At 41.1% G+C, this 23,781-nt stretch overlaps 1 protein-coding gene across 1 annotated transcript; it reads right to left on the bottom strand.

Moving 5' to 3' along the window:
* Positions 1-396: 396 nt before the first annotated feature.
* LOC108672310 lies at positions 397-18,970 on the bottom strand. The gene is made up of 19 exons (XM_018159951.2): positions 18,813-18,970; positions 17,916-18,058; positions 17,036-17,161; positions 12,959-13,143; positions 11,996-12,042; positions 11,842-11,927; positions 10,574-11,014; positions 7,924-8,031; positions 7,501-7,573; positions 7,138-7,211; positions 6,923-6,995; positions 6,417-6,679; positions 5,827-5,966; positions 5,122-5,543; positions 4,755-4,839; positions 4,274-4,465; positions 3,811-3,911; positions 922-1,979; positions 397-438 (listed from the first exon to the last, which is right to left on the bottom strand). The coding sequence occupies exons 1-19, from the start codon at positions 18,943-18,945 to the stop codon at positions 397-399; spliced, it is 3,792 nt and encodes a 1,263-aa protein (XP_018015440.2). The 5' UTR covers positions 18,946-18,970.
* Between the last annotated feature and the right edge of the window lie 4,811 nt (positions 18,971-23,781).

Here is a 23,781-nt window from a genome sequence, read left to right as displayed (position 1 = left end):
ATACGAGTATAACATGGATAAAACGGAACAAACAGGAGTGTAATACAGAACAAAAGGGGAGTATCATACGCAAGAAACGCGTGAATAACAGAAATAACACGGGACAAACAGGACAGTTGAAGACTTCGGTACACTACAGAACGGCATGAACACAACAAAAATGAACACCGACTTTCTTTCATCTCACTTTCGATATTTCTGCGCCAATTGTAACTCGCCGCAATGAGCTGCCACTAGTGATATTGAGCAGTGGCTTAGAGCCAGACTAGTGACTAGCGTATGTACTAGCAGCAGTCGGCGATCGTACCGGGACTGAGCAACCCAGCCTAAAATGAGACTACGTGCGACTAGTCGTGGCAGTCAGAAGTGGACAATCCCAGCTGACTTTGTAAGAATTCAACCGAATGTTATTTTGATATCAGGTGAGATTGACTTGTACTGAATATACAACAAAAAGAAAATATGAACACATCTTTATAAATAAATCAGGAGCAGCGAAGCAAATTAAAAGACTTTCTAAAAAGAAGATAATCATTTTCTATGTTGAACGACTTGTGGAAGAATGAACACAATCATGATAGATCATCTGCATAATTAACGGGAAGCTGGAGGGCGCTACAGGAGCAGGCACTGGAGCTGGAGGGCGCTAGAAGAGCCGACCCTGGGGCTGGAGGGCGCTAGGAGCAGACCCTGGGGCTGGAGGGCGCTAGTTCTGGGCCTCACAATGTCTGGGCCTCACAATGTCTGGGCCTCACCATGTCTAGGCCTCACTAACTCTAGAGCAACCAATAGCAACACTAATCCACGCGCTATTATTTCATACCACAAGTTTGGTTATATCAGAAAATAACATGCACGTATGAGGGTGATGAAAAATGGCAAGTATGAGGGTGAGAAGAAATGATTTACAATGGTGCTTACGCTAGGAATTCTGCGGCATGATAAGATGCCGTCTCTGAAGAAGAAATCTCGTTGGTCGCGCACCACCACAAACTGCATGCGAGTATTGGACGAGAAGCGCGACAAGACGGGCATCATCTGATCGGCGTGGAATATCTTCACTAAATTTGCGTTGACGAGAGACGGTGTAGACTTACGCTTCCTTCTCCTCGTCGTGACGTACGGAGCAACGTCGTCAGATTCCAGTTCTGCAGGCAGTGATGGTTGTCTCGTAATTGAGGTCCTACGAACACAATTGTCATCAATATCTGCCGCTGTATTACCAGCTGCTGTCTTGTCATTTCTTGAGTTAGGGCTTCGTTCTTTAGAGAATTCATCTTTTGGTAATGACATTGGTGAATCCAATGTAGGTTTATCTTGCGAGAACAAGTTTTGTGAAGTAAGACTGTGCAGCCGAGCCCGTTTCCTTCGAACGCGCGTTTGCTCATCGTTGTCAGTGAGTTCCTTCTGGCCACTAAGGCTCTCGGTGTCAGTTTCTATACCAGATTCCTCCGTTTCCATGATGGAGCGCCTGCCTGGCCGTGCTACACCTGACGCTGGCGACACAGAAAAAGACCTCGCACCTTCAGGAGATCGTACACGAGACGGTGAGGGAAGTCCACGTGAAGTTACAGGGTCGAAACTAGACATAGATAATGAGGCCGAGTTGAAAATACTCGAGTGTTGCAGGGACTCGGGAGACAGGATGCTGTATTGTGACTGGGGCGCTGTCTGATAGCCAAAACTCGCAAGAGACTGAATGCTGTTGGACATACAAACCCGCGACGCACGTATGGCATTTAGTTTCTTGGTTGCAATCCAGCGTCTCGCGAGACTCTGAAGCAAGATAACGCGTCTCAAGGTTTCCTTGTACTTGAGCCTTGCTTGTCTCATCCTCTCGTGGCTCTGTAACGTTACCGCCGCCCTGCGCTGGCGCTGGAAACGCCGGCGCGTGAGCCACGCGACCACGTGACGCGTGATGGTTTGGGCCGCATGTCGCACGCGCTGGTACGCGCGTACACAGCGCACCATCTTCCAGTCTGTAATGCAAGCAAGAAGTAAAGTAACAACCAAAAATACATTTACATCTTATTCAATACAATTATATTAAGACAGATAGCAGACCAACAATCGTCAATGCTGATAACGTCGTCACAGCTCTTAACCATCTACCGCCTGACATGAGAAACCGGAGCAATATTGACTATTGTAACAAGCTACTTCCCAAAAAGGATATGTTCTAGTGAGCGCAAAATGACTTGCACTGATGGTTGCCGCCACGTACGACAACTTTAAAATGTTCTCTGTTGCGTACAAACGTCATCAAGTTGCTACAGTAGCTACACTTAATAGTTTACCTATAATTTAAGTTGAAAGTTATGTTCCGGAGAGTGACATACGGCGGTAGAGGGTTAAGTCATCGTTGGCCGAAATATTTTGTAAACAAAACTGAACCCCATCTTTCTAGCGCAATCGCAACAGCTTCGTAGTCATCATGTGAGTATCGAACCCTACAAGTCACAGTTCTGGCTGATATTATACGGTATTTATGACGTACGGCGAGGGCAGTGAAGTAGTACATGCTGCACTGTTAGAAAAATTACCGTTAACGGTATAACCGGCGTTTCAATGGCCGGTCGGCACGTGAAAAGAAACACCGTGTCGCCGTTTTTATTATATTTTAACACTAGAAGTCCGTAAAACATCTGATAAAAACGGCGAAACAGTTTATTTTTCGCACGCGCTGGTACGCGCGTACACAGCGCACCATCTTCCAGTCTGTAATGCAAGCAAGAAGTAAAGTAACAACCAAAAATACATTTACATCTTATTCAATACAATTATATTAAGACAGATAGCAGACCAACAATCGTCAATGCTGATAACGTCGTCACAGCTCTTAACCATCTACCGCCTGACATGAGAAACCGGAGCAATATTGACTATTGTAACAAGCTACTTCCCAAAAAGGATATGTTCTAGTGAGCGCAAAATGACTTGCACTGATGGTTGCCGCCACGTACGACAACTTTAAAATGTTCTCTGTTGCGTACAAACGTCATCAAGTTGCTACAGTAGCTACACTTAATAGTTTACCTATAATTTAAGTTGAAAGTTACGTTCCCGGAGAGTGACACCGGCGTTAGAGGGTTAAGTCATCGTCGGCCGAAATATTTTATAAACAAAACTGAACCCCATCTTTCTAGCGCGGTCACAACAGCTTGGTAGTCATCATGTGAGTATCGAACCCTACAAGTCACAGTTCTGACGGTATTATATGGTATTTATGACGTACGGCGAGGTCAGTGAAGTAGTACATGCTCAGTGGCGACTCATGTGTCAGTGACGGTAGATATCATAATCACAAGATGTACACGAAAAATTATATTTTATAGGTCATTATTGAAGACTATGCTGATGCACCACTCTAGACGGCGACCATACGCCGTCCACAAGCGTCACCGAGAAATGAACTTAGCTCTTCTGGGCTCGCACGGCCAGCTCCTTTCATATCGATACCGCTACTGTCGCGCTACAGTTGCGCTACAGGGGCGTTACTGTTGCGCTACAGGGGCCCCACAGTTCGTGAATGTTTATCAACAAATAACAGGATTATTAGAGGAATATTACTAGCTTGTATGACGCATGCAGCAACATAGACAGCAATTATTCTACAAGATAATCGGCGTTATTAAGTAGCTGGTTTGAGACTTGGTAATAAGAACTAGTAAAAATTTGTTGTATATTGATCAAGGCACATACCTATCGAGGCTGTGGATAAGAGACTAACTTGTTCATGTCAGTTTGTCAACAAATGATCAGGAGGAAGGATAAGAGGAAGGATAGGAGGAAGAATAGGAGGATACTAACTCGCTTGTATGAGGCAGGCGGCGGCGGCTCGCCTGTTCTCCCTGAGTTGCTCGAGGCGGCGAAAGCCAGGCTCCGACAGGAACACCCGCCGCCTGCCCACCCTGGCGGCGGTGGGCGAGTTATGACCTCATGGTGGTGGTGGGGGTCGGGTGGTGGAGGTGGTGGTGGTGTGGTGGTGGTGTGGTGTTGGTGGTGGTGGGGGTCGGGTGGTGGAGGTGGTGGTGGTGTGGTTGTGGTGGTGTGGTTGTGGTGCAGTCAACGGCCAGAAAACAATAATCCAGTATTCTTTTTAATCAATGATTAAATTATTCCATTATATCATTCGAAGGGAAATGCCTAAAAAAATACATGGAATGGCTTCTATTTCAAGAAAAAAGACATGCACGAATAAACATTGTTCCTAAATACAGCAGGCAAAAAAATAGATCACTTCTGGTCCTACAAATAACAGAAGAAAGGACACCTGTAGCTCTGATCCTGTGACTGAGCGTCTGTTGACGGGAGATGCAGCAACAGGAATGCCTGCACCTGTTGGGCGTTAGCGCCCCCAGCAACAGAAGCGCCCCTAGCAGCAGGGGCGTCTCCAGCAGCGTTAGCTCCCCCAGCAGGAGGGGCAGGCTGGCCGTACCGCCCCCAGAAGTCCTCAAACAACATCCTGACAAGCAAGCGGGCAACCCGCATTTATTTTAGCAGCTTGTTTCGATAATATCAAGCCATATTGCTAATGATTAAAATATATCAAAATTTATTGGATTTTTAAATACTAATCTCGAGAAGTTTTTTTTTCTATTGTTTCGAGCATTAGAGCCAAATATTAACTACGATTGAGAGAAATTGACTAAAAAGATTGGAATGATGCTTGGTATAACCTGACGGGGTAGCCTGCACTATCACCTGACGGGGTAGCCTGCACTATCACCTGACGGGGTAGCCTGCACTATCACCTGACGGGGTAGCCTGCACCATCACCTGACGGGGTAGCCTGCTCTGCACTATCACCTGACGGGGTAGCCTGCACTGCACTATCACCTTGTGAACGATGAATATCGATCGTTCACTAATTGATGCTATCATTTGTTCTCATATGCCTTTTTATTCATTCTGGCGAAATTTATATTACGTCTGGCGAAGCTGCGCTAGAGACATGCGAGTCAGGCCTATAGCAGTCGGACCGGTGTAGTACGAGGTCAGGTCTGAGCGTCTGTGCGTCAGGTAGTGAGTTGTGTCCCGCCAGCCCTACAGTGAGGTTCTAGCCTGAACTCACCTCGCTCCGTTGCTCCACTAGCGATCTTGTGCCCTAGCGCTAGTTACTGTGGCTGTGCTCTATATNGCGGGCTGGTTGGGCTTGACACACCTGGTAGGGCGGGCTGGTTGGGCTTGACACACCTGGTAGGGCGGGCTGGTTGGGCTTGACACACCTGGTAGGGCGGGCTGGTTGGGCTTGACACACCTGGTAGGGCGGGCTGGTTGGGCTTGACACACCTGGTAGGGCGGGCTGGTTGGGCTTGACACACCTGGTAGGGCGGGCTGGTTGGGCTTGACACACCTGGTAGGGCGGGCTGGTTGGGCTTGACACACCTGGTAGGGCGGGCTGGTTGGGCTTGACACATCTGACGTAGTGCAGGTCGCAGAGGGCCAGCGTGCGCAGGAGGGCGTCCAGGGAGCTCCTGAACTTGGACAGCGTCGTGACCTTCCGAGGGGCGCGTCTCAGCGACCCGGTCGAGGGCGACACCCTGCTGGGGGAGGGGGGCGTTAAGGAATGTAGTATACAGGGATGAATAGAGGAATGAGTGTATGTATACAGGGATGAATAGAGGAATGAGTGTATACAGGGATGAATATTCAGAGGAATGAATGTTTAGGGGTATGAATAGAGGAATTAATACTTAGAGGTACTTACGTGAGGCCGATAGTTGGTTGAAGTATCGAGTCAAGTCTTGCAGTTTATATAGAGATAGAAATATCAATTTAAAACTTCTGTTGATTTAACACAACAAATTCAGCGATTATTCTCACGTTTGTTGAGGGGTGTGAGGGGTGGAAGGGGTGTGAGGGTTGGAGGGGCGCCTGAGGGAGGACGTGTTGTAGGGCGGCCCTGGCGTGGTGGCCTCTGAGCTGCTCGAGAGACTGGGGGAGCTGCCCCACCGGCCACCAACCTGCCGGGTATACAAATATAATTAATAACTTACTCAGTATAATAATAACCCACAAACTACAACTAATAACATGCCCCCACCTCCCCTCCTGGATGAAGAGTTACGGCTTACTCTTGGTTACTCACAGCACACCATCACTTATATAAAGGCTCTATAGTGTGTTGAGAAATTATTATCTTAAATGATATTTCCAATTAATACGATGCAATGGTTTAAAAAAATATACCTACCTCGGTTCTCATTAGAGTGAGAGCGCATTTTCTCGTCGACGAAAACGTGAAGTCACGGACAGACAGACAGACGGATAGACAGACGGACAGACGGACGGACAGACAGACGGACGGACAGACAGACGGACGGACATGGCGAGCACAATAGTGCATTTTTTCCATAAATGAGAAAATGCGCAAAAAATAAATCTAAACGATAATGTTGGCAGCCAGCGGCCACCTTGAGGGTTGGTGGTACAGAGCCCCCAGCAGCGTCGGTCACACTAGCGTGGCCCTCCACGATGGACGCCACAAAGACCTCCGAGCTCTGCCCCAGCAGGGAAACGACCTCGGCAGGCACCAGGTCCTTGTTCTTAGTAAGGAGCCCGTGGGGGGAGTAGAGCACAGGGGCGGCGTAGTGACGAACCACGAAGCCTTCACACACCACGCCACCTCCACCTCCTGCCTTGCGCCCCCGGCGCGAGCTGGGGCTCTCTACGAACTCTGGCGGCAACCATCAACATTAATATTTTTATCAACAATTAGGAGCTTTTGACATTAACAGTTGGGAGCTTTAGGCAATAACAGTTAGGAGCTAAACTCTGTATATCCTATTGAAGAGCCAAGTATAAATTCAGCAGTTGAGTCTGGCATCAAACGCAATCATTTGGAATTAAAGGTTAACAACACGATACTCGACATCAGAAGGTTCCTTCGTCTCATCTGTGATATGTAACGGACACTCACCCGAGTTCTGTAGAGCTCGGCAGACTCGTTCACACGCAGCCACTTCGTCAACAGCCTTCTGCAGCTGACACTCCTGCAAAACCAGACATTAGTTAACACTTCTGCAGCTGACACTCCTGCAACACCAGCCATTAGCTAATGCACTACGAAACTTATCCTAAGCTTTCAGTCACTCCGTGAATTTTCCTCAATGCTAAAATTCGAGATTGATATACGAAGCCTTCACACACCACGCCACCTCCACCTCCTGCTTTGCGGCCCCGGCGTGAGCTGGGGCTCTCAACGAACTCTGGCGGCAACCATCGTAATTTCGGCATCAACAGTTAGGAGCGTTTTGGCATCAACAGTTAGGAGCGTTTTGGCAATAACAGTTAGGAGCGTTTTGGCATTAACAGTTAGGAGCGTTTTGGCATTAACAGTTAGGAGGTAAACTCTGTATATCCTGCTGATGAGCCATGTATAAATTCTGCAGTTGAGTCTGGCATCAAACGCAATCGTTTGGAATTAAAGGTTAACAACATGATACTCGACATCAGAAGGTTCCTCAGTCTCATCTGTGATATGTAACAGACACTCACCTGAGTTCTGTAGAGCTCGGCAGACTCGTTCACACGCAGCCACTTCGTCAACAGCCTTCTGCAGCTGACACTCCTGCAACACCAGCCATTAGCTAATGCACTACGAAACTTATCCTAAGCTTTCAGTCACTCCGTGAATTTTCCTCAATGCTAAAATTCGAGATTGATAAAAATTGATGGGAAATACGAATCTTTAATGTCTAATTATTTAGGTTAACATACGTTTTGGAAAATAAAATTTCTGCACTTCATGGTATGATTTTTGGGGAACTTCAGGTTCAGTTCTCTCCGCGCCATGAGGCGCGGAGACCTCACACCTCATCAAGGTACAGACCACACTACAGACCACACACCTCATTGAGGTACAGACCACACTACAGACCACACCTCATCAAGGTACAGACCACACTACAGACCACACACCTCATTAAGCACAGTGAAGACAGACACAGGTGAGTGCAGCGCCTCAACACAGCCCGAGTTGTCCCTGAAGCTTCGTTCGTCCAGCAGGATCCCTTCCTCCAGCAGCACCTGGCAAATAATATAACTTAATCCCAAAACACAGTGGACTACATTAAATAACATTAAATGTAATGCTTGCCATCATTGGATAACATCATTTAATGCGAGATGTTAACCCGGCTTAATCAAAAAATTCATTAATTACTGTAAGTTTTCTTAATATCGCTATATAATTCAATCTTCATTCTTCAGTGCTATATATATTTATATATATAAATACTTGTATCATGGCGTCTATAAAGAACATATGTCTTGGTTTTTACATACATGTATCACCAAGTACCTAGTCAACGTGTCAACAAGGGGATCCCAAACTAAATGCAAATTAAGGCATTTATTTGATTTTTAGGAGTCAATTGAGGGGTGACATAACTATTCCATCAATAGATCATATAAGATTAATCAATACTTTATCCTGTCTTTATTACTGCAATATGCTTATTGTGGCATGAATAGTTTGGTGACGAGGTGTGAGTGTCAGGGACACTGCTTTATGTATAAAGTGTGACGCTTAACATAAACTTTTTTGAAGAATTTTCAGTACAAATAGGTGAAGGAGTCACAATCAATCATAACCAATTCAACCAAACCCAATTGATCCCAATTCAAATCAACCCACCCCTTCCCAATGCAACCCAGCCCAATTCATCCTACCCAAATTTACCCAACCCAATCTAACCAAACCCAACCCAATTCAACCAAAACCAATTGATCCCAATTCAAATCAACCCAATCCTTCCCAATGCAACCCAACTCAATTCATCCTAACCATATTTAACCCAATCTAACCATACTCAACCCAATCTAACCAAAACCAGTTCAACCCAATCTAACCAAAACCAGTTCAACTCCCAACCCAATTCAACCAAAATGGCAAAACCAACCCAGCCCAACCCAATTCAATTCAACCAAAACTAACTCAACCCAATTCAAACTAACCAAATTCAACCCCACCTAACTCAATTCAACCAAAATTCAATAAAACTCAATCCAATTAAACCAAATTCAAACAAAACCAATCCAACTTGTTCCAACTTGATTCAACCCAATTCAACCACACCCAACCAAATTCAACCCTAATCAAATCATTCCAGCCCAATTCAAGCCAACCTAATTCAGTAAAATTAAATAGACTGAATTAGAATGTGTAAGAATGCATTGAGATTTTATTTGATTGCACTAGATTTCATTGCAATGCTTTAGAATGCATTAAATTGAATTAGGGTACATTAGATTTCATTAGGTTACATTAGATTGCATTACATTGCATTACATTGCATTAGGTTTCATAAGATTGCATTAGAATGCTTTATATTGCAGTAGTAAGTGTCAGTTTGATTTTGAATGCATTAGATTGTATTAGGTTATATTAGATTGAATTAGAATGCACTAGGTTGCATTAGAATGCATTAGATTGCATTAGGATACATTAGATTGCCTTGGGTTACATTAAATTGCTTTAGAGTGCAATAGAGTGCATTAAAATGCAATAAATGGTGTTAGAATGCAATATATAGTCAGATGGGGTAAGACAGGACCAAAATCACTAACAAGCATGTAGCATCTATACCATCAATAAATAAAAAACCCTAAACCTATCACAAGGTGTAGTTATGCAATGGGCTTCTAAGCTACAACTCAGACTTTCTGCATACAACACAGTTTTCTGCACAGATTAAAAAAAGTGAGCTGGTCCCATCTTACCCCACTGGGGTAAGATGGGACCGGGGCTGGGGTAAGACAGGACCAACAGGTAATTCTAGTGTTACAAGGTTTTTAATAAAAGTACAAACCTGATATTCAATATTATCAATCTAGAAACACATTATTTGATTACACAACCACTTGTTACTGTTTTGTATTGCAGGATGTCAACTCTATTGATATTTATCAGTCACATTGGAGTTTTTGTCACGAGAAAACATTGTTAACTCTTTAATGACCAAATTTTTTTAAGCGCATAAAATTTTTTTTGTTATAATTTATCATTTCCAGTGATTCCAGTCACTAAGTAGTGTATAGATGAGTATAACATTGAAAATTGTATATTGAAAAATTGTAAGGCAACATTTCAGTCCACTTGGTCTTAAAAGATCGAGATCCTAACATTAAACACGAGGGTATGATCCATTTAGTCTTCTGAGCGCAAAATATGGATGATATTATGTAGCTGGCATAGTTAATTATCATTTTATACATTACTTTTGCTAGCAACAATAGGCTTAAGAAGTCTGGCCAAGAAACTTCCAATAAACTCTAGTATTTTAGCAAAAATGCCTTATTTGAGATTGAAATTTCAAAGAAAATGTGTGTTTTTCCAACATCCTTGATGTTGGGCCAAAGACACCAGGGCCATGGTTGTGAGGCCAATGTCTAGGCAAAGAGGCCAGTGTCCAGGTTGAGAGGCCAGCGTTAAGGCTGAGAGGCCTGAGTCCAGGTTTAGAGGCCTGAGTCCAGGTTGAGGGGCCAGGGTCCAGGTTGAGAGGATGCAGTACAGGTTGAGAGACCAGGGTCCTGACTGAGAGGCCAACCAGAGTCAAGATTAAGAGGCCAAGGTCCAGGTTGAGAGACCAGGGTCCAGGTTGAGAGGCCAGGGTCCAGGTTGATGCTCAGAGAACTCGAGGAGCTGCATGGCAGCGAGCGTGTCTCTGAGGCCGCGCTCGTCACGCTCGCCCCAGTCCCCGCAGATGGGGAAGCCCTCAACGCAGCACGCCTCCACAGAACCAGTCTCCATAGTACCAGTCTCCACAGAACCAGTCTCCATAGTACCAGTCTCCACAGAACCAGTCTCCATAGTAGCAGTCTCCACAGAACCAGTCTCCATAGTAGCAGTCTCCACAGAACCAGTCTCCATAGTAGCAGTCTCCACAGAACCAGTCTCCATAGAACCAGTCTCCTCAGAACCAGTCTCCATAGAACCAGTCTCCTCAGAACCAGTCTCCACAATCTGCCCTAGGGCATCAAGCCGGCCGCGCTGCAGTCCTGATAAAACCTGCAGATTTTGAAAAAATCTTATTATAAAATATCACATTTAGGAAAAAATTGTGTGTCCTTTAGAAAACGTCACTTTTAGTGACGTTTTCAAAAATTTGGAAAAAATTGTGAGTCCAAATGACGTTAAGAACACGATTGAATGAGCTGCATTGAGTGCAAATAAAAAAAATCTATAGGTATATGAGAGGGAGTCATTTTCCAGCTAATATATAGTGAGTGTGAATAAAGAACAAATGAAGATTTTTTGAGAAGACAGAAAATTTCTGCTTCGACTATAGATGCAATCATTTATGCTAACTTTCAAGCTTATCAAGAAAATTTGAAACATAAGCTATTACTAAGGCATGTAGAGGACCATTCACATCGAACTTCAATATTCAAATGAATTTCTTACATTGCCTGTCACATCTTTACATGAAAATTACACTGTAGTTATAAATTGTACCTGGTGTAAAGAATTGTACCTGATGAAATGAATTGTACCTGATGAAATGAATTGTACCTGATGAAATGAATTGTACCCGATGAAATGAATTGTACCTGGTGTAAAGAATTGTACCTGACGTAATGAATTGTACCTGACGTAATGAATTGTACCTGATGAAATGAATTGTACCTGATGAAATGAATTGTACCTGACGTAATGAATTGTACCTGATGTAATGAATTGTACCTGACGTAATGAATTGTACCTGATGTAATGAATTGTACCTGATGAAATGAATTGTACCTGGTGAAATGAATTGTGCCTGATGAAATGTGTTGTACCTGGTGAAATGAATTGTACCTGGTGAAATGAATTGTACCTGATGAGATGAATTATACCTGATGGAATATATGGAAGTTGCGTTCTCCCTGAGGCTGATGAGTAACCCGAGTCTTCTCCAGAAGGTAGGTGTCGATGACGGCACCTTTCANTCTCCCTGAGGTTGATGAGTAACCCGAGTCTTCTCCAGAAGGTAGGTGTCGATGACAGCACCTTTCAATTCTGTGCCGCCATACTGCAGGCGTAGCAACTTGCCAAACCTTTTACAAGAAAAAATCATACATTAACAATCACGACCTGTATTATCAAATATATTTACAAGTTTGCAATTTCTTTAGTCAATCACTTATCATTTTGATGATTAATCTGCCAAACACAGACAATAAACTCGTCACTGCATGTACTTGGTTCGCCCCCTTTGTGGCACCTAACAATGTGTATATTCACAAGTTAAACTAAGTTTAGAATCTGGCATAAAATGTTAAAGGATCTGGAAAATAAAACAAAAACATGAACACATATCCTGAGCTCAAAATACACAATTTTGTGAGCACTTAAAGAAGGCATGGAAGTTTGGGGGCTGAATTCCAAGTTAAAACATCCATTTGTAGCTTCTACATGGATGAAATGTTTACCACTTGTTTGTCATTCAATACAACACAAGGGATGATGAAAGCATCATTGTTAAAACAATGAATTGAATACCACAGAAACTTTTGATTTTTTTGCATCCTATAATTGCATACTTTGTATTTTCAAGCATACACTCCAAGACATGTGAAAAGATTTTTAATTCAATATAAAGCAGGGAAGAAATTACATTCAAAAGAAGCTGCACAAAAGATGTATAAAACACAACATTTAGAACAAGTCTGTAATGACTTTAATCTGCTTCACAATAAAATGAATGCGACTCAAGTGGGAAATTATTACATAAATTTGATAATTCAAGAAATTTAGATATATAAACTCAATAGCATCCCATGAAATTCAAGGAGATTGCACCAGCTGAAGCTTTGGATGCACAGTATGGCAGTGACAGCGTTGTACATCACATCAGAATGCATGCAACGAAAGTGGAAGCAAATTACACAAAATGTACAATTTCCCCATATGCTAAGAAATAATATTTCAAAATTAGACAATAAAATTGACCCATTAGACATAAGATTGCACCTGCTGGAGTTATGGTTGTGCAGTGTAGCAGCATTGCCAAAAGCCTCCAGCAGAGGGTTGCTGGCGAGTACTTTCGACTGAGTGTGGCGTATAACTCCAATGTTACCATCACCAGACCTGCCATGTGCTTTTTTGCTGTCTTCAACATAGCACAAATACTTGAGCATGAACCGTGCTGATTCAGTCTGGTGGAAGTGACAATAGAATGTATGATTTTAGAAGCAAATTTATTTATTTTCACCATATACATGAACCTTGCAGACTCAACAGTTCTAACTGCAACTGGACCATGACATTGTTGAGTTTTTGGACAGATCTTTACTTCAATCATAAATAAAAAGAAAGATGACAAAAATCATGAAGATTAGAGCTAAAAATGCATTTTACTCAAAATTTTTAAAAATAATTCTTGAAAAAATACTGTCAAAACTATCGATGCCAATTGTAAAAATATCTTTTAATGAGCATAGAAGACAGTGAAGAAACTAAGGAGCACCCAACTAATTACTGATGTTTCACACCACGATCTTTTCTTAGGACAGACAATAACTTGTTATTACAACAGAAACATAACACAAACCTAACAGGAATAATACAATTATTACNGCTGTCTCTTATACACATCTAGATGTGTATAAGAGACAGGCCATACACGTCCAACAAACCTGCCAACATAAAATACTAACAGAATATAAACATTTCAAAAGTAGCGTCACCAGAAGTTTGCCGCGACCTTTAATCATGTCAGAATGCTTTGAGCAAAACAGGCCAAACGTTGGCAAGTATCTTGTAAAAATACGCTGTTTTGATAAAATTTAAATTGTACTTTATTGCACTGGGTTTTGGTCAATTAAAACTTCGGTTAACATGGATAAAACGTATTTTATTCCAGTAAGTAACAGTTTAAAACAGGCTAGTTTAAAATATCAAACTAAATTTACATCAGGTTCATGATCGAGAAACAGTTTAATAAATTATCCGCAGCACAGCCACGACTCTAGCGTTAGAGCACAGAACTGCTGAGAGTTGATAAAGCGGAGTGAGTTCAGGTAAGAACCTCACCGTAGAGCTGGCGGGACACTACTGACTAACTGATTCACCAACTCACAGCCACTCAGACCTGACCTTGTACTATGTTGCTACCGCTGAAGTTAAGGTCCGACATCAATGTTACTAAGGCACCTACGCTGGAGGTGGCTTTCGGTATGCACATGAGATTAATAAAATGAACGCGGCTGATAGTGATCGAGGTCCGCCGTTTACAGTAGAAAGAGAGCAAACACAGGCCTTGGAGGTTACCAACAAATCATGGAATGATATAAATTAATAACATATATATTAAAAAATTACAATAATTGGCATACCAATAAAGTTTGCCCAAGAGTGGCGTGGTGCGGCGATCTGCTCATTGATGAGTGAAATAAGGCGCTGGAAGAGTGAGTCGTAGAGCAGCTGCATACACGCGCTCACACGCTCCCTACACTCCTCCACACGCTCACATGCGTGTCTGAACACGCTCACCTGCACGTGGGATAAGTGACAATTTGTATAAATCATACATAAATCATACGTAAACACGCCCACTGCACTAACACACGTGCCTGAGCACGTGCAAACCAACGCTGTTGCCTGCAAAGTTTATTGACTTCTCCATTGTAAAAAAAAATCCTTTTTATTCCATTGCAGAAGTTGTAAGCAACTAAAGTGTGGAGAGTTATGTTTTATGACAGGCCCAAGCACCACAAGGTTCTTACAGTACTAATAGTTCCAAAGGATAGCTACAGTAGAGTCCTCAAGGATACAGTGATAATTTGACTTATGAACTTAATTTGTTCTGTGACTGGTTTTGTATGAACATGTTTGTATGTGGAAACAATATTGGAATTTAATGTTTATTGACACATGTAAATAAAATATGGCATCGAGTCGGTTCTGAAATTAGTTTTGTAAGCAAGATATGATCAGAAGTGTAAGGCATGTAGGTAAAATCTTGAAGCTCCTGTTCAAATCTGGAGAATATCGCAAGTTGAGGTGTTCGTAAGTCGAAGTATAACTGTACTGCCTAACACCGTAATACAATATATATTAATGCATTCCGAAGAAGTAATAGTGGTGGTAAATACTGTAATGACATAATCAATCTAGATTTAGCTTTATATTTTTTCCTTATTCCACTCATAGAACACCTTCAATAGGATTGTTCAATAACCTACCCTTCACTATTTAAATCTAAGTAGATCCTGCAGGATACCTTATCCCCCCACACGATACCTTTCCTTGGAGGGCACAGTGCCCATGAGGTTCCAAGGAGCCATATTATCAGAATTGCGTTATTACAAATCCTTCATCAATTTTATTCACTGTATGTACTGCAGGCTACTTTGGTCCCCCACAGGATACCCAATCCCCCACAGGATACCTTATCCCCCACAGGATACCTTGTCCCCCACAGGATACCTTATCCCCCACAGGATACCTTATCCCCCACAGGATACCTTATCCCCCACAGGATACCTTATCCCCCACAGGATACCTTATCCCCCACAGGATACCTTATCCCCCACAGGATACCTTATCCCCCACAGGATACCTTATCCCCCACAGGATACCTTATCCCCCACAGGATACCTTATCCCCCACAGGATACCTTATCCCCCACAGGATACCTTATCCCCCACAGGATACCTTATCCCCCACAGGATACCTTATCCCCCACAGGATACCTTATCCCCCACAGGATACCTTGTCCCCCACAGGATACCTTGTCTCCCACAGGATACCTTGCTGTCTCTTATACACATCTAGATGTGTATAAGAGACAGCTTCTAACTTGACCCACTTATGGGCTTCTAACTTGACCCACTTATGGGCTTTTAACTTGACCCACTTATGGGCTTCTAACTCGACCCACTCATGGGCTTCTAACTCGACCCACTCATGGGCTTCTAACTTGACCCACTTGTGGGCTTCTAACTTGACCCACTTATGGGCTTCTAACTCGACCCACTCATGGGCTTCTAACTAGACCCACTCATGGGCTTCTAACTTGACCCACTTATGGGCTTCTAACTTGACCCACTCGTGGTCTTCTAACTTGACCCACTCATGGTCTTCTAACTTGACCCACTTATGGGCTTCTAACTTGACCCACTTGTGGGCTTCTAACTTGACCCACTTATGGGCTTCTAACTCGACCCACTCATGGGCTTCTAACTTGACCCACTCATGGGCTTCTAACTTGACCCACTCTGAGCACTTGTTGCTGCTGTTGCTCAGAGAACTCGAGGAGCTGCATGGCAGCGAGCGTGTCTCTGAGGCCGCGCTTATCAGCTACCTATCTGTTATGTGACTTCAATGTTTAGAAGATCTGCATTCCTGAAGTGTTTTTGTGTATTGAAGTCAGCTAAATGGTCAATATTTAGCTCATTACCTTGCTCCATACAAACTTTACAAAGCTAATGAATAGACTCATCAATAATTGTTTACCCAAAAATCCCGAAGTGGTAAACACCACCTTGGCCTGTTGGCCATTATTGAAGGCAATAAGTGCCTTTTTTAGCCATCCATTATGATCCATATACTGTTATTGTTAGTAGGCTAATTGCAAAATAAAAAATAACACTTCAAAAAGACATAAAAGCTGAAAAAATAAAAAAAATCATGAAAAAATAAAAAAAATCATTGATTTTTGATTTTTTTTGATTTTAAAAAAAAAAATCAAAAAATCACCAACCCTGATTTGTACAAATATCTTGTAATGAGCATAGAAGACAGTGAAGAAACTAAGGAGCACCCAACTAATTACTGATGTTTCACACCACGATCTTTTCTTAGGATAGCCAATAACTTGTTGTTACACCAGAAACATAACACAAACCTAACAGGAATAATACAATTATTACATAATAACATATTTCATGCAAACTTTTGTTTATACATCATGAATCTAATAGTGCAGTTACCTTTGACTTTTTTACCTTGTATAAAAACCAGAATAATAGAATATTGATTTCCCATCATAATGGAATATTAATACTACTAAACAGAATAATATATTCCATCTTGCACTGATCTCACCTTGCCAGCACCACTCTCCCCAGACACCAGCACAGCCTGGTTGACGCGCCCCAGCGCTGCTGAGCATCTGTGCTCCGACATGCCGGCAACCGCATACACGTGCGGAGCAATGCTTCCGCTCCCACTCTGTATTGTGATAGATATTTTGAAAATATTAAATTATTGATTGATATATGTTTATTCTGATAATATTGATAGATTGATTCATATATCAAAGCTATTGATAGATTGATTTATGTATCAAAGCTATTGATAGATTGATTTTTGCATCAAAAATATTTGCAGTAATTCAACTGCCTTGTCAGATTTTTAGTACCGGTAGTGACTTTCAACAATTACTCAAGATCTCACATCAAAATCATTGGTCACTGACAGGAAGAGGTAGCCAATATGAATGTAATTTTACATGTTAATATTTATATTGTATACAGTTCAATTTGATGAAATTCAATTGAACAGACATTGAATTAAAACCCTATTATACAAAAACCATGGAAAGAATTTAGAGTGATAAAATAATATGCCTTTTATGAACCATAAACATGGCAACATTTTCACTTATGAATATTGTATTGCTTGACCATATTGTATAAAAAACTCTGGGGTTTTTTCGGATCCAGTTTAATTGATAAATCAGCAAATCAAACAATTCTTAATAAATCATTAGTCAGATTATAAATCAGATAATACCGTATTAAATAAAGCGTGCCTCATAATTACTTTCATTTCACATGTATCAAATAATTGAATCCTTCAAGTATTAATGATAAAATTCATAATTTATAAAATTAGTTTAGCTGGATCAATTATTTTTTGGCTAATAACCCATTTCATTTTCTGCATTCAGCTATAAATGTTACCATATTTAAATTAAACCCACCTGCACTGCATTGTGGAAGTGTTGTAGCTGCGTCTGGTTGTACAAGACAGGATATTCTGTGCAAGGATTTACAGCCACCAAGGTTGGTCCCGCCCACGTGTAGAACTGCTGCTTCAAGTAACGTTCCCTGACACACTCCACAACTGCTCAGTAAACAACCAAGTTATTGGTAGATCTTGACTTTAAAATTAGAATAGCTAGGGGAAAATTGATCCAACTGCGATTCCAAATGATTCAAAAACATTTAAAAATAAGTACTATACATTCATGTTGCAGTTTAAAATCTCTGAAGATAAAAAATAGTTATATTCAAACTAAACTTTTTCATAGCCTACAAAGCAAAAAATTCAACCACACTAAGGAATTAAGATAGATAAATGCTATAAAATTTTTGTTAAAACAATGAAATTAAAATTTTAGTTCCAATGACACAAATAATGACAACAATTTTCAAGCGATTGCAAGGACTAAAGTGTACTGCAAAGTTTACAATCTCAATAGACAAATATAATATAAAACCTCTCCTCAGAACAAGCAAAACCTAGATAAATACTTCAGTCTACTGATGTAGATTTCCAGGCATATAAGTCCATGGGTTGAGGCAAAATCATTTGTGGGCACAAGCAGTTTAGCTAAATTATTTATGGCATTTGCCAAATTTTCAAGTTGGCAGCTACACCAAAACCATTACAAAAGATTTAAAGTTTATGTTTGAAAAAGAAGTAATGAATCTTATAAACAAGCGGTATAGGTTATTCACCAAAAACTTGGCCATCATGAAGACATAAATAGGATCTCTTGGATTCAGGCAGATAATTTTGTACAAAGTAGTCAAAAATGACATAGGTAACATTTTGCATGACAGCACAAATGGAATAAGTCTGCATGTAATATTACCTGTTTTGGGGTACAATAATGGAAGCTTAGTTAAATCATCACACTGGAGGAGAGTTTCAATGGGGATAGACAAGCTATCTGAAGCTGTGTGTGCCTTGGCATCCTCCTGTGTTGGTCCCTTTACTTCACCCATTTTGAAGTAAAAATTTACCTAACACATAATCTGCTCAAAGAAGAAAACCATCAGGACATTCAAAGGAAGATACATATCAAGAAATTAAACAGCTTAAGCATTCAAGTATTTAGATACCATGTTCAGAAAGATGTAGAGGAATTTAGGACTAAAAAATGAGCTTCCTGGAGCCAATGGATTGTGCTGGCTGTACAAAACAGTCACATTCTGATTGCGTAGCACGGTAGCCACAGCTGCTGGCATCTAAAGTTTGTATGGTATGTGCATTGGCGTGCCGCACTTGCACAAGGATACAATTATGGAATTGTAGAATTGGCACATTAGAATTGGCACATTAGAATTGGCAATTGTAGAATTGGCACATTAGAATTGCCACAGCCATCAGCACCAGCTGGTGTTGAAAGTAAGTAGAGTCACTAATATGCATACTACATAGCCAAACAGTGCTGTGATATGCATGCAGCAAACATTCCTATAAATTTGTATGGTCACTAATACAGTAATAAGTTTATGTGACTAGTCCTGTGACTCTAGGATAGTAAAATACAATCTCATAGCCAACACAGGCAGCATTAAACGCATTTTTTTTGTCACCTGTACATCCATGTGCAATCCCGCAACCTGCATGGTATCAAGATAGTTCTGTCACTTCTGTTCACTTGTGCAGACTGTGTGGAGTGTGGACCATTAGATCTGGGAAACCCATTTTAAGAGAGAATATATTTCCCAAAAACCTATATCTTGAGACAGGCTCAAAGGTTAAGGCTGGTGACAGGTCTGGTCACTCTGGTGCAGGCACTAAATATATCTACTTTTCAAGCTGCAACTAAAGCTTTTCCGCTGTGTTTGGAGGCTTGGAGCCAAGAGATTCTAATCTAATTGGTATGTCAGACTAATCCTTTTATCAGATTCCCACTGATTTGCCACTATGACCTAAAACTTCATGACCAATTCAAAGGTCATGACCAGAGGTCAGGCTGGCCAGCATGCACCCAATTCAAATTCCAATTTTATGATTGCAGATTGACGATAGTAACAGGTGGACAGCTTTCTAGACTCTAGTTTCTAGTTATTATCAATCATATGTGTATATTATAATTAAACCCCACAAATCTGAAATCATACTTCAGTTCTGACCAGTTGAGATTACAAGCCACAATAGGGTTTTTATCTTTTTATTGACAACTGACAAGTGGCAAATTGCGTCATTTGAGTGCAGTGCAGACTGCAGAGCCAGTGGCAGCTGCTGAATGCTGATTTAAGTGACCACTTAAGCGTCATAACTATGAACAGTCCAATCTGTCATATACAGTCATTGAGAATCCAGACTGTAAAGCATGGCACAACATAGGTCGAGGATGCCGATTTCATGTGCCAAAGATGCCGTGGTGGACGCCACTGGACGCCGGTCACCAATTATGCTTCTCCATAAATCGCAATTTATGATCAATATGGCCAATGCACTGTATTGATCTACACACTACGATCATAACTATGTGTTGTAGCGCGTAGTTCCAATGGCTGTGAGAGGTACATTTGAGCCCCTAAGCATACATGCTCATAGCCATCTGAACTATGCACTGTAGCGCATAGTTCCGATGGCTGTGAGAGCTACATTTGAGCACCTAAGTATATACGCTCATAGCCACCTGAACTACGTGCTGTAGCACGTAGTTCTGTTTGCTGTGAGCGTGTATACTTGAGCACCCAAGCATTTGTGCTCAGAGCCACCAGAACCATGCAACGTAGCGCGCAGTTCTGATGGCTGTGAGAGTGTATATATGAGCATCCAAGCATACGCACTCAGAGACACCAGAACTACTGTACTCGATGTAGCACACAGTTCCGATGGTTCTAAGTGCATGTATTTGAGTGCTTGTGTTGAGAGAGCCTCACGGCACTGACAATGGATAACAAAGCAGCTTGTGATAAATCATTTTAAATAAACAGACTACATCATTAGTCCAGTCACCTGAACCAAGCCAACCCAATTCAACCTCACCCAATTCATCCCAACCAAATTCAAACAACCTAATCTGACTGAACCCAACAAAATCTACCTGACCCCAAGCCAATCTAACTGAATCCAAGCCAATCTAACTGAACCCAAGCCAATCTAACTGAATCCAACCCAACCCAATGCAATCCAACTCAATTCATCTTAATCAAATTTAACCCAACCCAATCTAACCAAACCCAACCCAATTCAATCATCCTAATCAAATTTAACCCAACCCAATCTAACTGAACCCAAGCCAATCTAACTGAATCCAACCCAACCCAATGCAATCCAACTCAATTCATCTTAATCAAATTTAACCCAACCCAATCTAACCAAACCCAACCCAATTCAATCATAACCAATTCAACCAAACCCAATTGATACCAATTCAAATCAACCCAACCCTTCCCAATGCAACTCAGCCCAATTCATCCTAACCAAATTTGCCCAACCCAATCTAACAAAACCCAACCCAAATCAACCAAAACCAATTGATCCCAATTCAAATCAACCCAATCCTTCCCAATTCAACCCAACCAATTCATCCTAATCATATTTAACCCAATCTAACCAAATTCAACCCAATCTAACCAAAACCAGTTCAACCCAACCCAATTCAACCAAAATGGCAAAACCAACCCAGCCCAACCCAATTCAATTCAACCAAAACCAACTCAACCCAATTCAATCTAAACAAATTCAACCCCACCTAACTCAATTCAACCAAAATTCAATTAAACTCAATCCAATTAAACCATATTCAAACAAAACCAATCCAACTTGTTCCAACTTGATTCAACCCAATTCAACCACACCCAACCAAATTTAACCCTAATCAAATCATTCCAGCCCAATTCAAGCCAACCTAATTCAGTAAAATTAAATAAACTGAATTAGAATGTGTAAAAATGCATTGAGATTTTATTTGATTGCACTAGATTTCATTGCAATATTTAGAATGCATTAAATTGAATTAGGGTACATTAGATTGCATTACATTACATTAGGTTTCATAAGATTGCATTAGAATGCTTTAGATTGCAGTAGTAAGTGTCAGTTTGATTTTGAATGCATTAGCCTAGATTGTATTAGGTTATATTAGATTGAATTAGAATGCACGAGATTGCATTAGAATGCACGAGATTGCATTAGAATGCATTAGATTGCATTAGGATACATTAGATATTAGGTTACATTAAATTGCTTTAGAGTGCAATAGAGTGCATTAAAATGCAATAAATGGTGTTAGAATGCAATAGATTGCATTTGAATGCAATAGATTGTGTTAGAACGCAATAGATTGTTTTAAAACACAATAGATTGCATTAAAACGCAACAGATTATGTTAAAATGCAATAGATTGCATTAGAACGCAATAGATTGCATTAGAATGCAATAGACACCATTAGAACACAATAGATTGTGTTAGAATGCAATAGATTGCATTAGAACACAATAGACCGCAATAGATTGCAGTAAAATGCAATAAATCGCACTAAAATGCAATAGATCATGTTAGAATGTAATATATTGCATTAAAATGCAATAGGTTGCGTTAGAATGCAATAGATCGAGTAAGAACGCAATACATCTTGTTACATTCATGCGCCACATTCCACAACACGTTAGAGCACAATAGATTGCGTTAGAACACAATAGATTGACAAGTTTTTAGCAGTAGCATTGGGCGCATCAGACGTATGCACATTGTGATTGGGTGACAGATACAACCAATCAAACAAGCTGAAGATGCGGGCAGTGACGGCAGGGCTGATCAAGCATTCTATAGTTTATGATTGGTCATGGCTGCCCGAGGGACTCAAGGTGGCTGATGGAGAGCTTGAAAAGACGCTAATATCTCAAGCTGAAAGGCATTACTTTACAGCCTGGATTGAGATCAAGCCTGGTGCCTGGAATACATCTAGGGTAAATGCGGTATATTCCGACACATTAAGGACGCATCGAGAAATGAAAAACTATAAAAAAAACGTATGCGTTACGTAAGTTCTGTTGGCTTCACGTGACTCTCAAAACACCGCACTACGCGTCAGCAATGATGAAACGTCACAAAATGTTGCCATATTTATTAAAAAGCCTTCAGAATGGAAACCTACCAATTTACCAAATCCCTATATTCCGTTACTGTGTGTGGCAATATTCGACATGTGGTGAGTCGTATTGCGTCAGCGCTTCAAATTTAACTGATACGTAATGCTGACATCCACGTGTTTGAATTCCGTTTGCTGTGTGAGCTGTATTGGGATACAACACGGCTTTGAATTAGAACACTAACGAATATTGAACACTACTTAATTACGTTTTAATTAACAGCTATTAGGCTATTAATTAAGCAAATTTCAATTTTTGTACAAAACTTGGAACGATCTGTGTGTGTCCAATTCAAGTTGTGTCGGAATTAGTTTTCATGTGTCTAAATCCATTTCTCAACTTAATCATCTATTAATTTATTTACCACTTGAAATCAGCAAATACAAGTATACTTAAAGGATTCCTTATCATTCCTAATATATTCACAGATGTATTTAAAAGTCTCAAACCATGATATTCTTCCTATAAAAACAGTTATTCACTATTTGGTAGAGCCATGTCAACTGTCAAATTTGACACATTTTTCGATGATCTCATCATGTGGCATGCATTGTCTCTCTTTGGATCTCAATATTTTATATTTTCCCACTAGATGGCCAAGACCTAGTGTTTTGGCAGTATTTTGACCGTCACGCAGATGTATGACGTCACCATTTCAACCATCAACAAACGCATGGAACTAAAACAAAGCTTAATATAAAGGAAAAACTAGAGAGGTGACGGAA

The sequence above is a fragment of the Hyalella azteca genome, unplaced genomic scaffold (genome assembly GCF_000764305.2).
Source record: "Hyalella azteca isolate HAZT.00-mixed unplaced genomic scaffold, Hazt_2.0.2 contig7620, whole genome shotgun sequence".
Taxonomy (NCBI): Eukaryota; Metazoa; Arthropoda; class Malacostraca; order Amphipoda; family Hyalellidae; genus Hyalella; species Hyalella azteca.
Note: the sequence above shows the minus strand (reverse complement) of the source record. Positions and strands in the feature narration are given on the sequence as shown.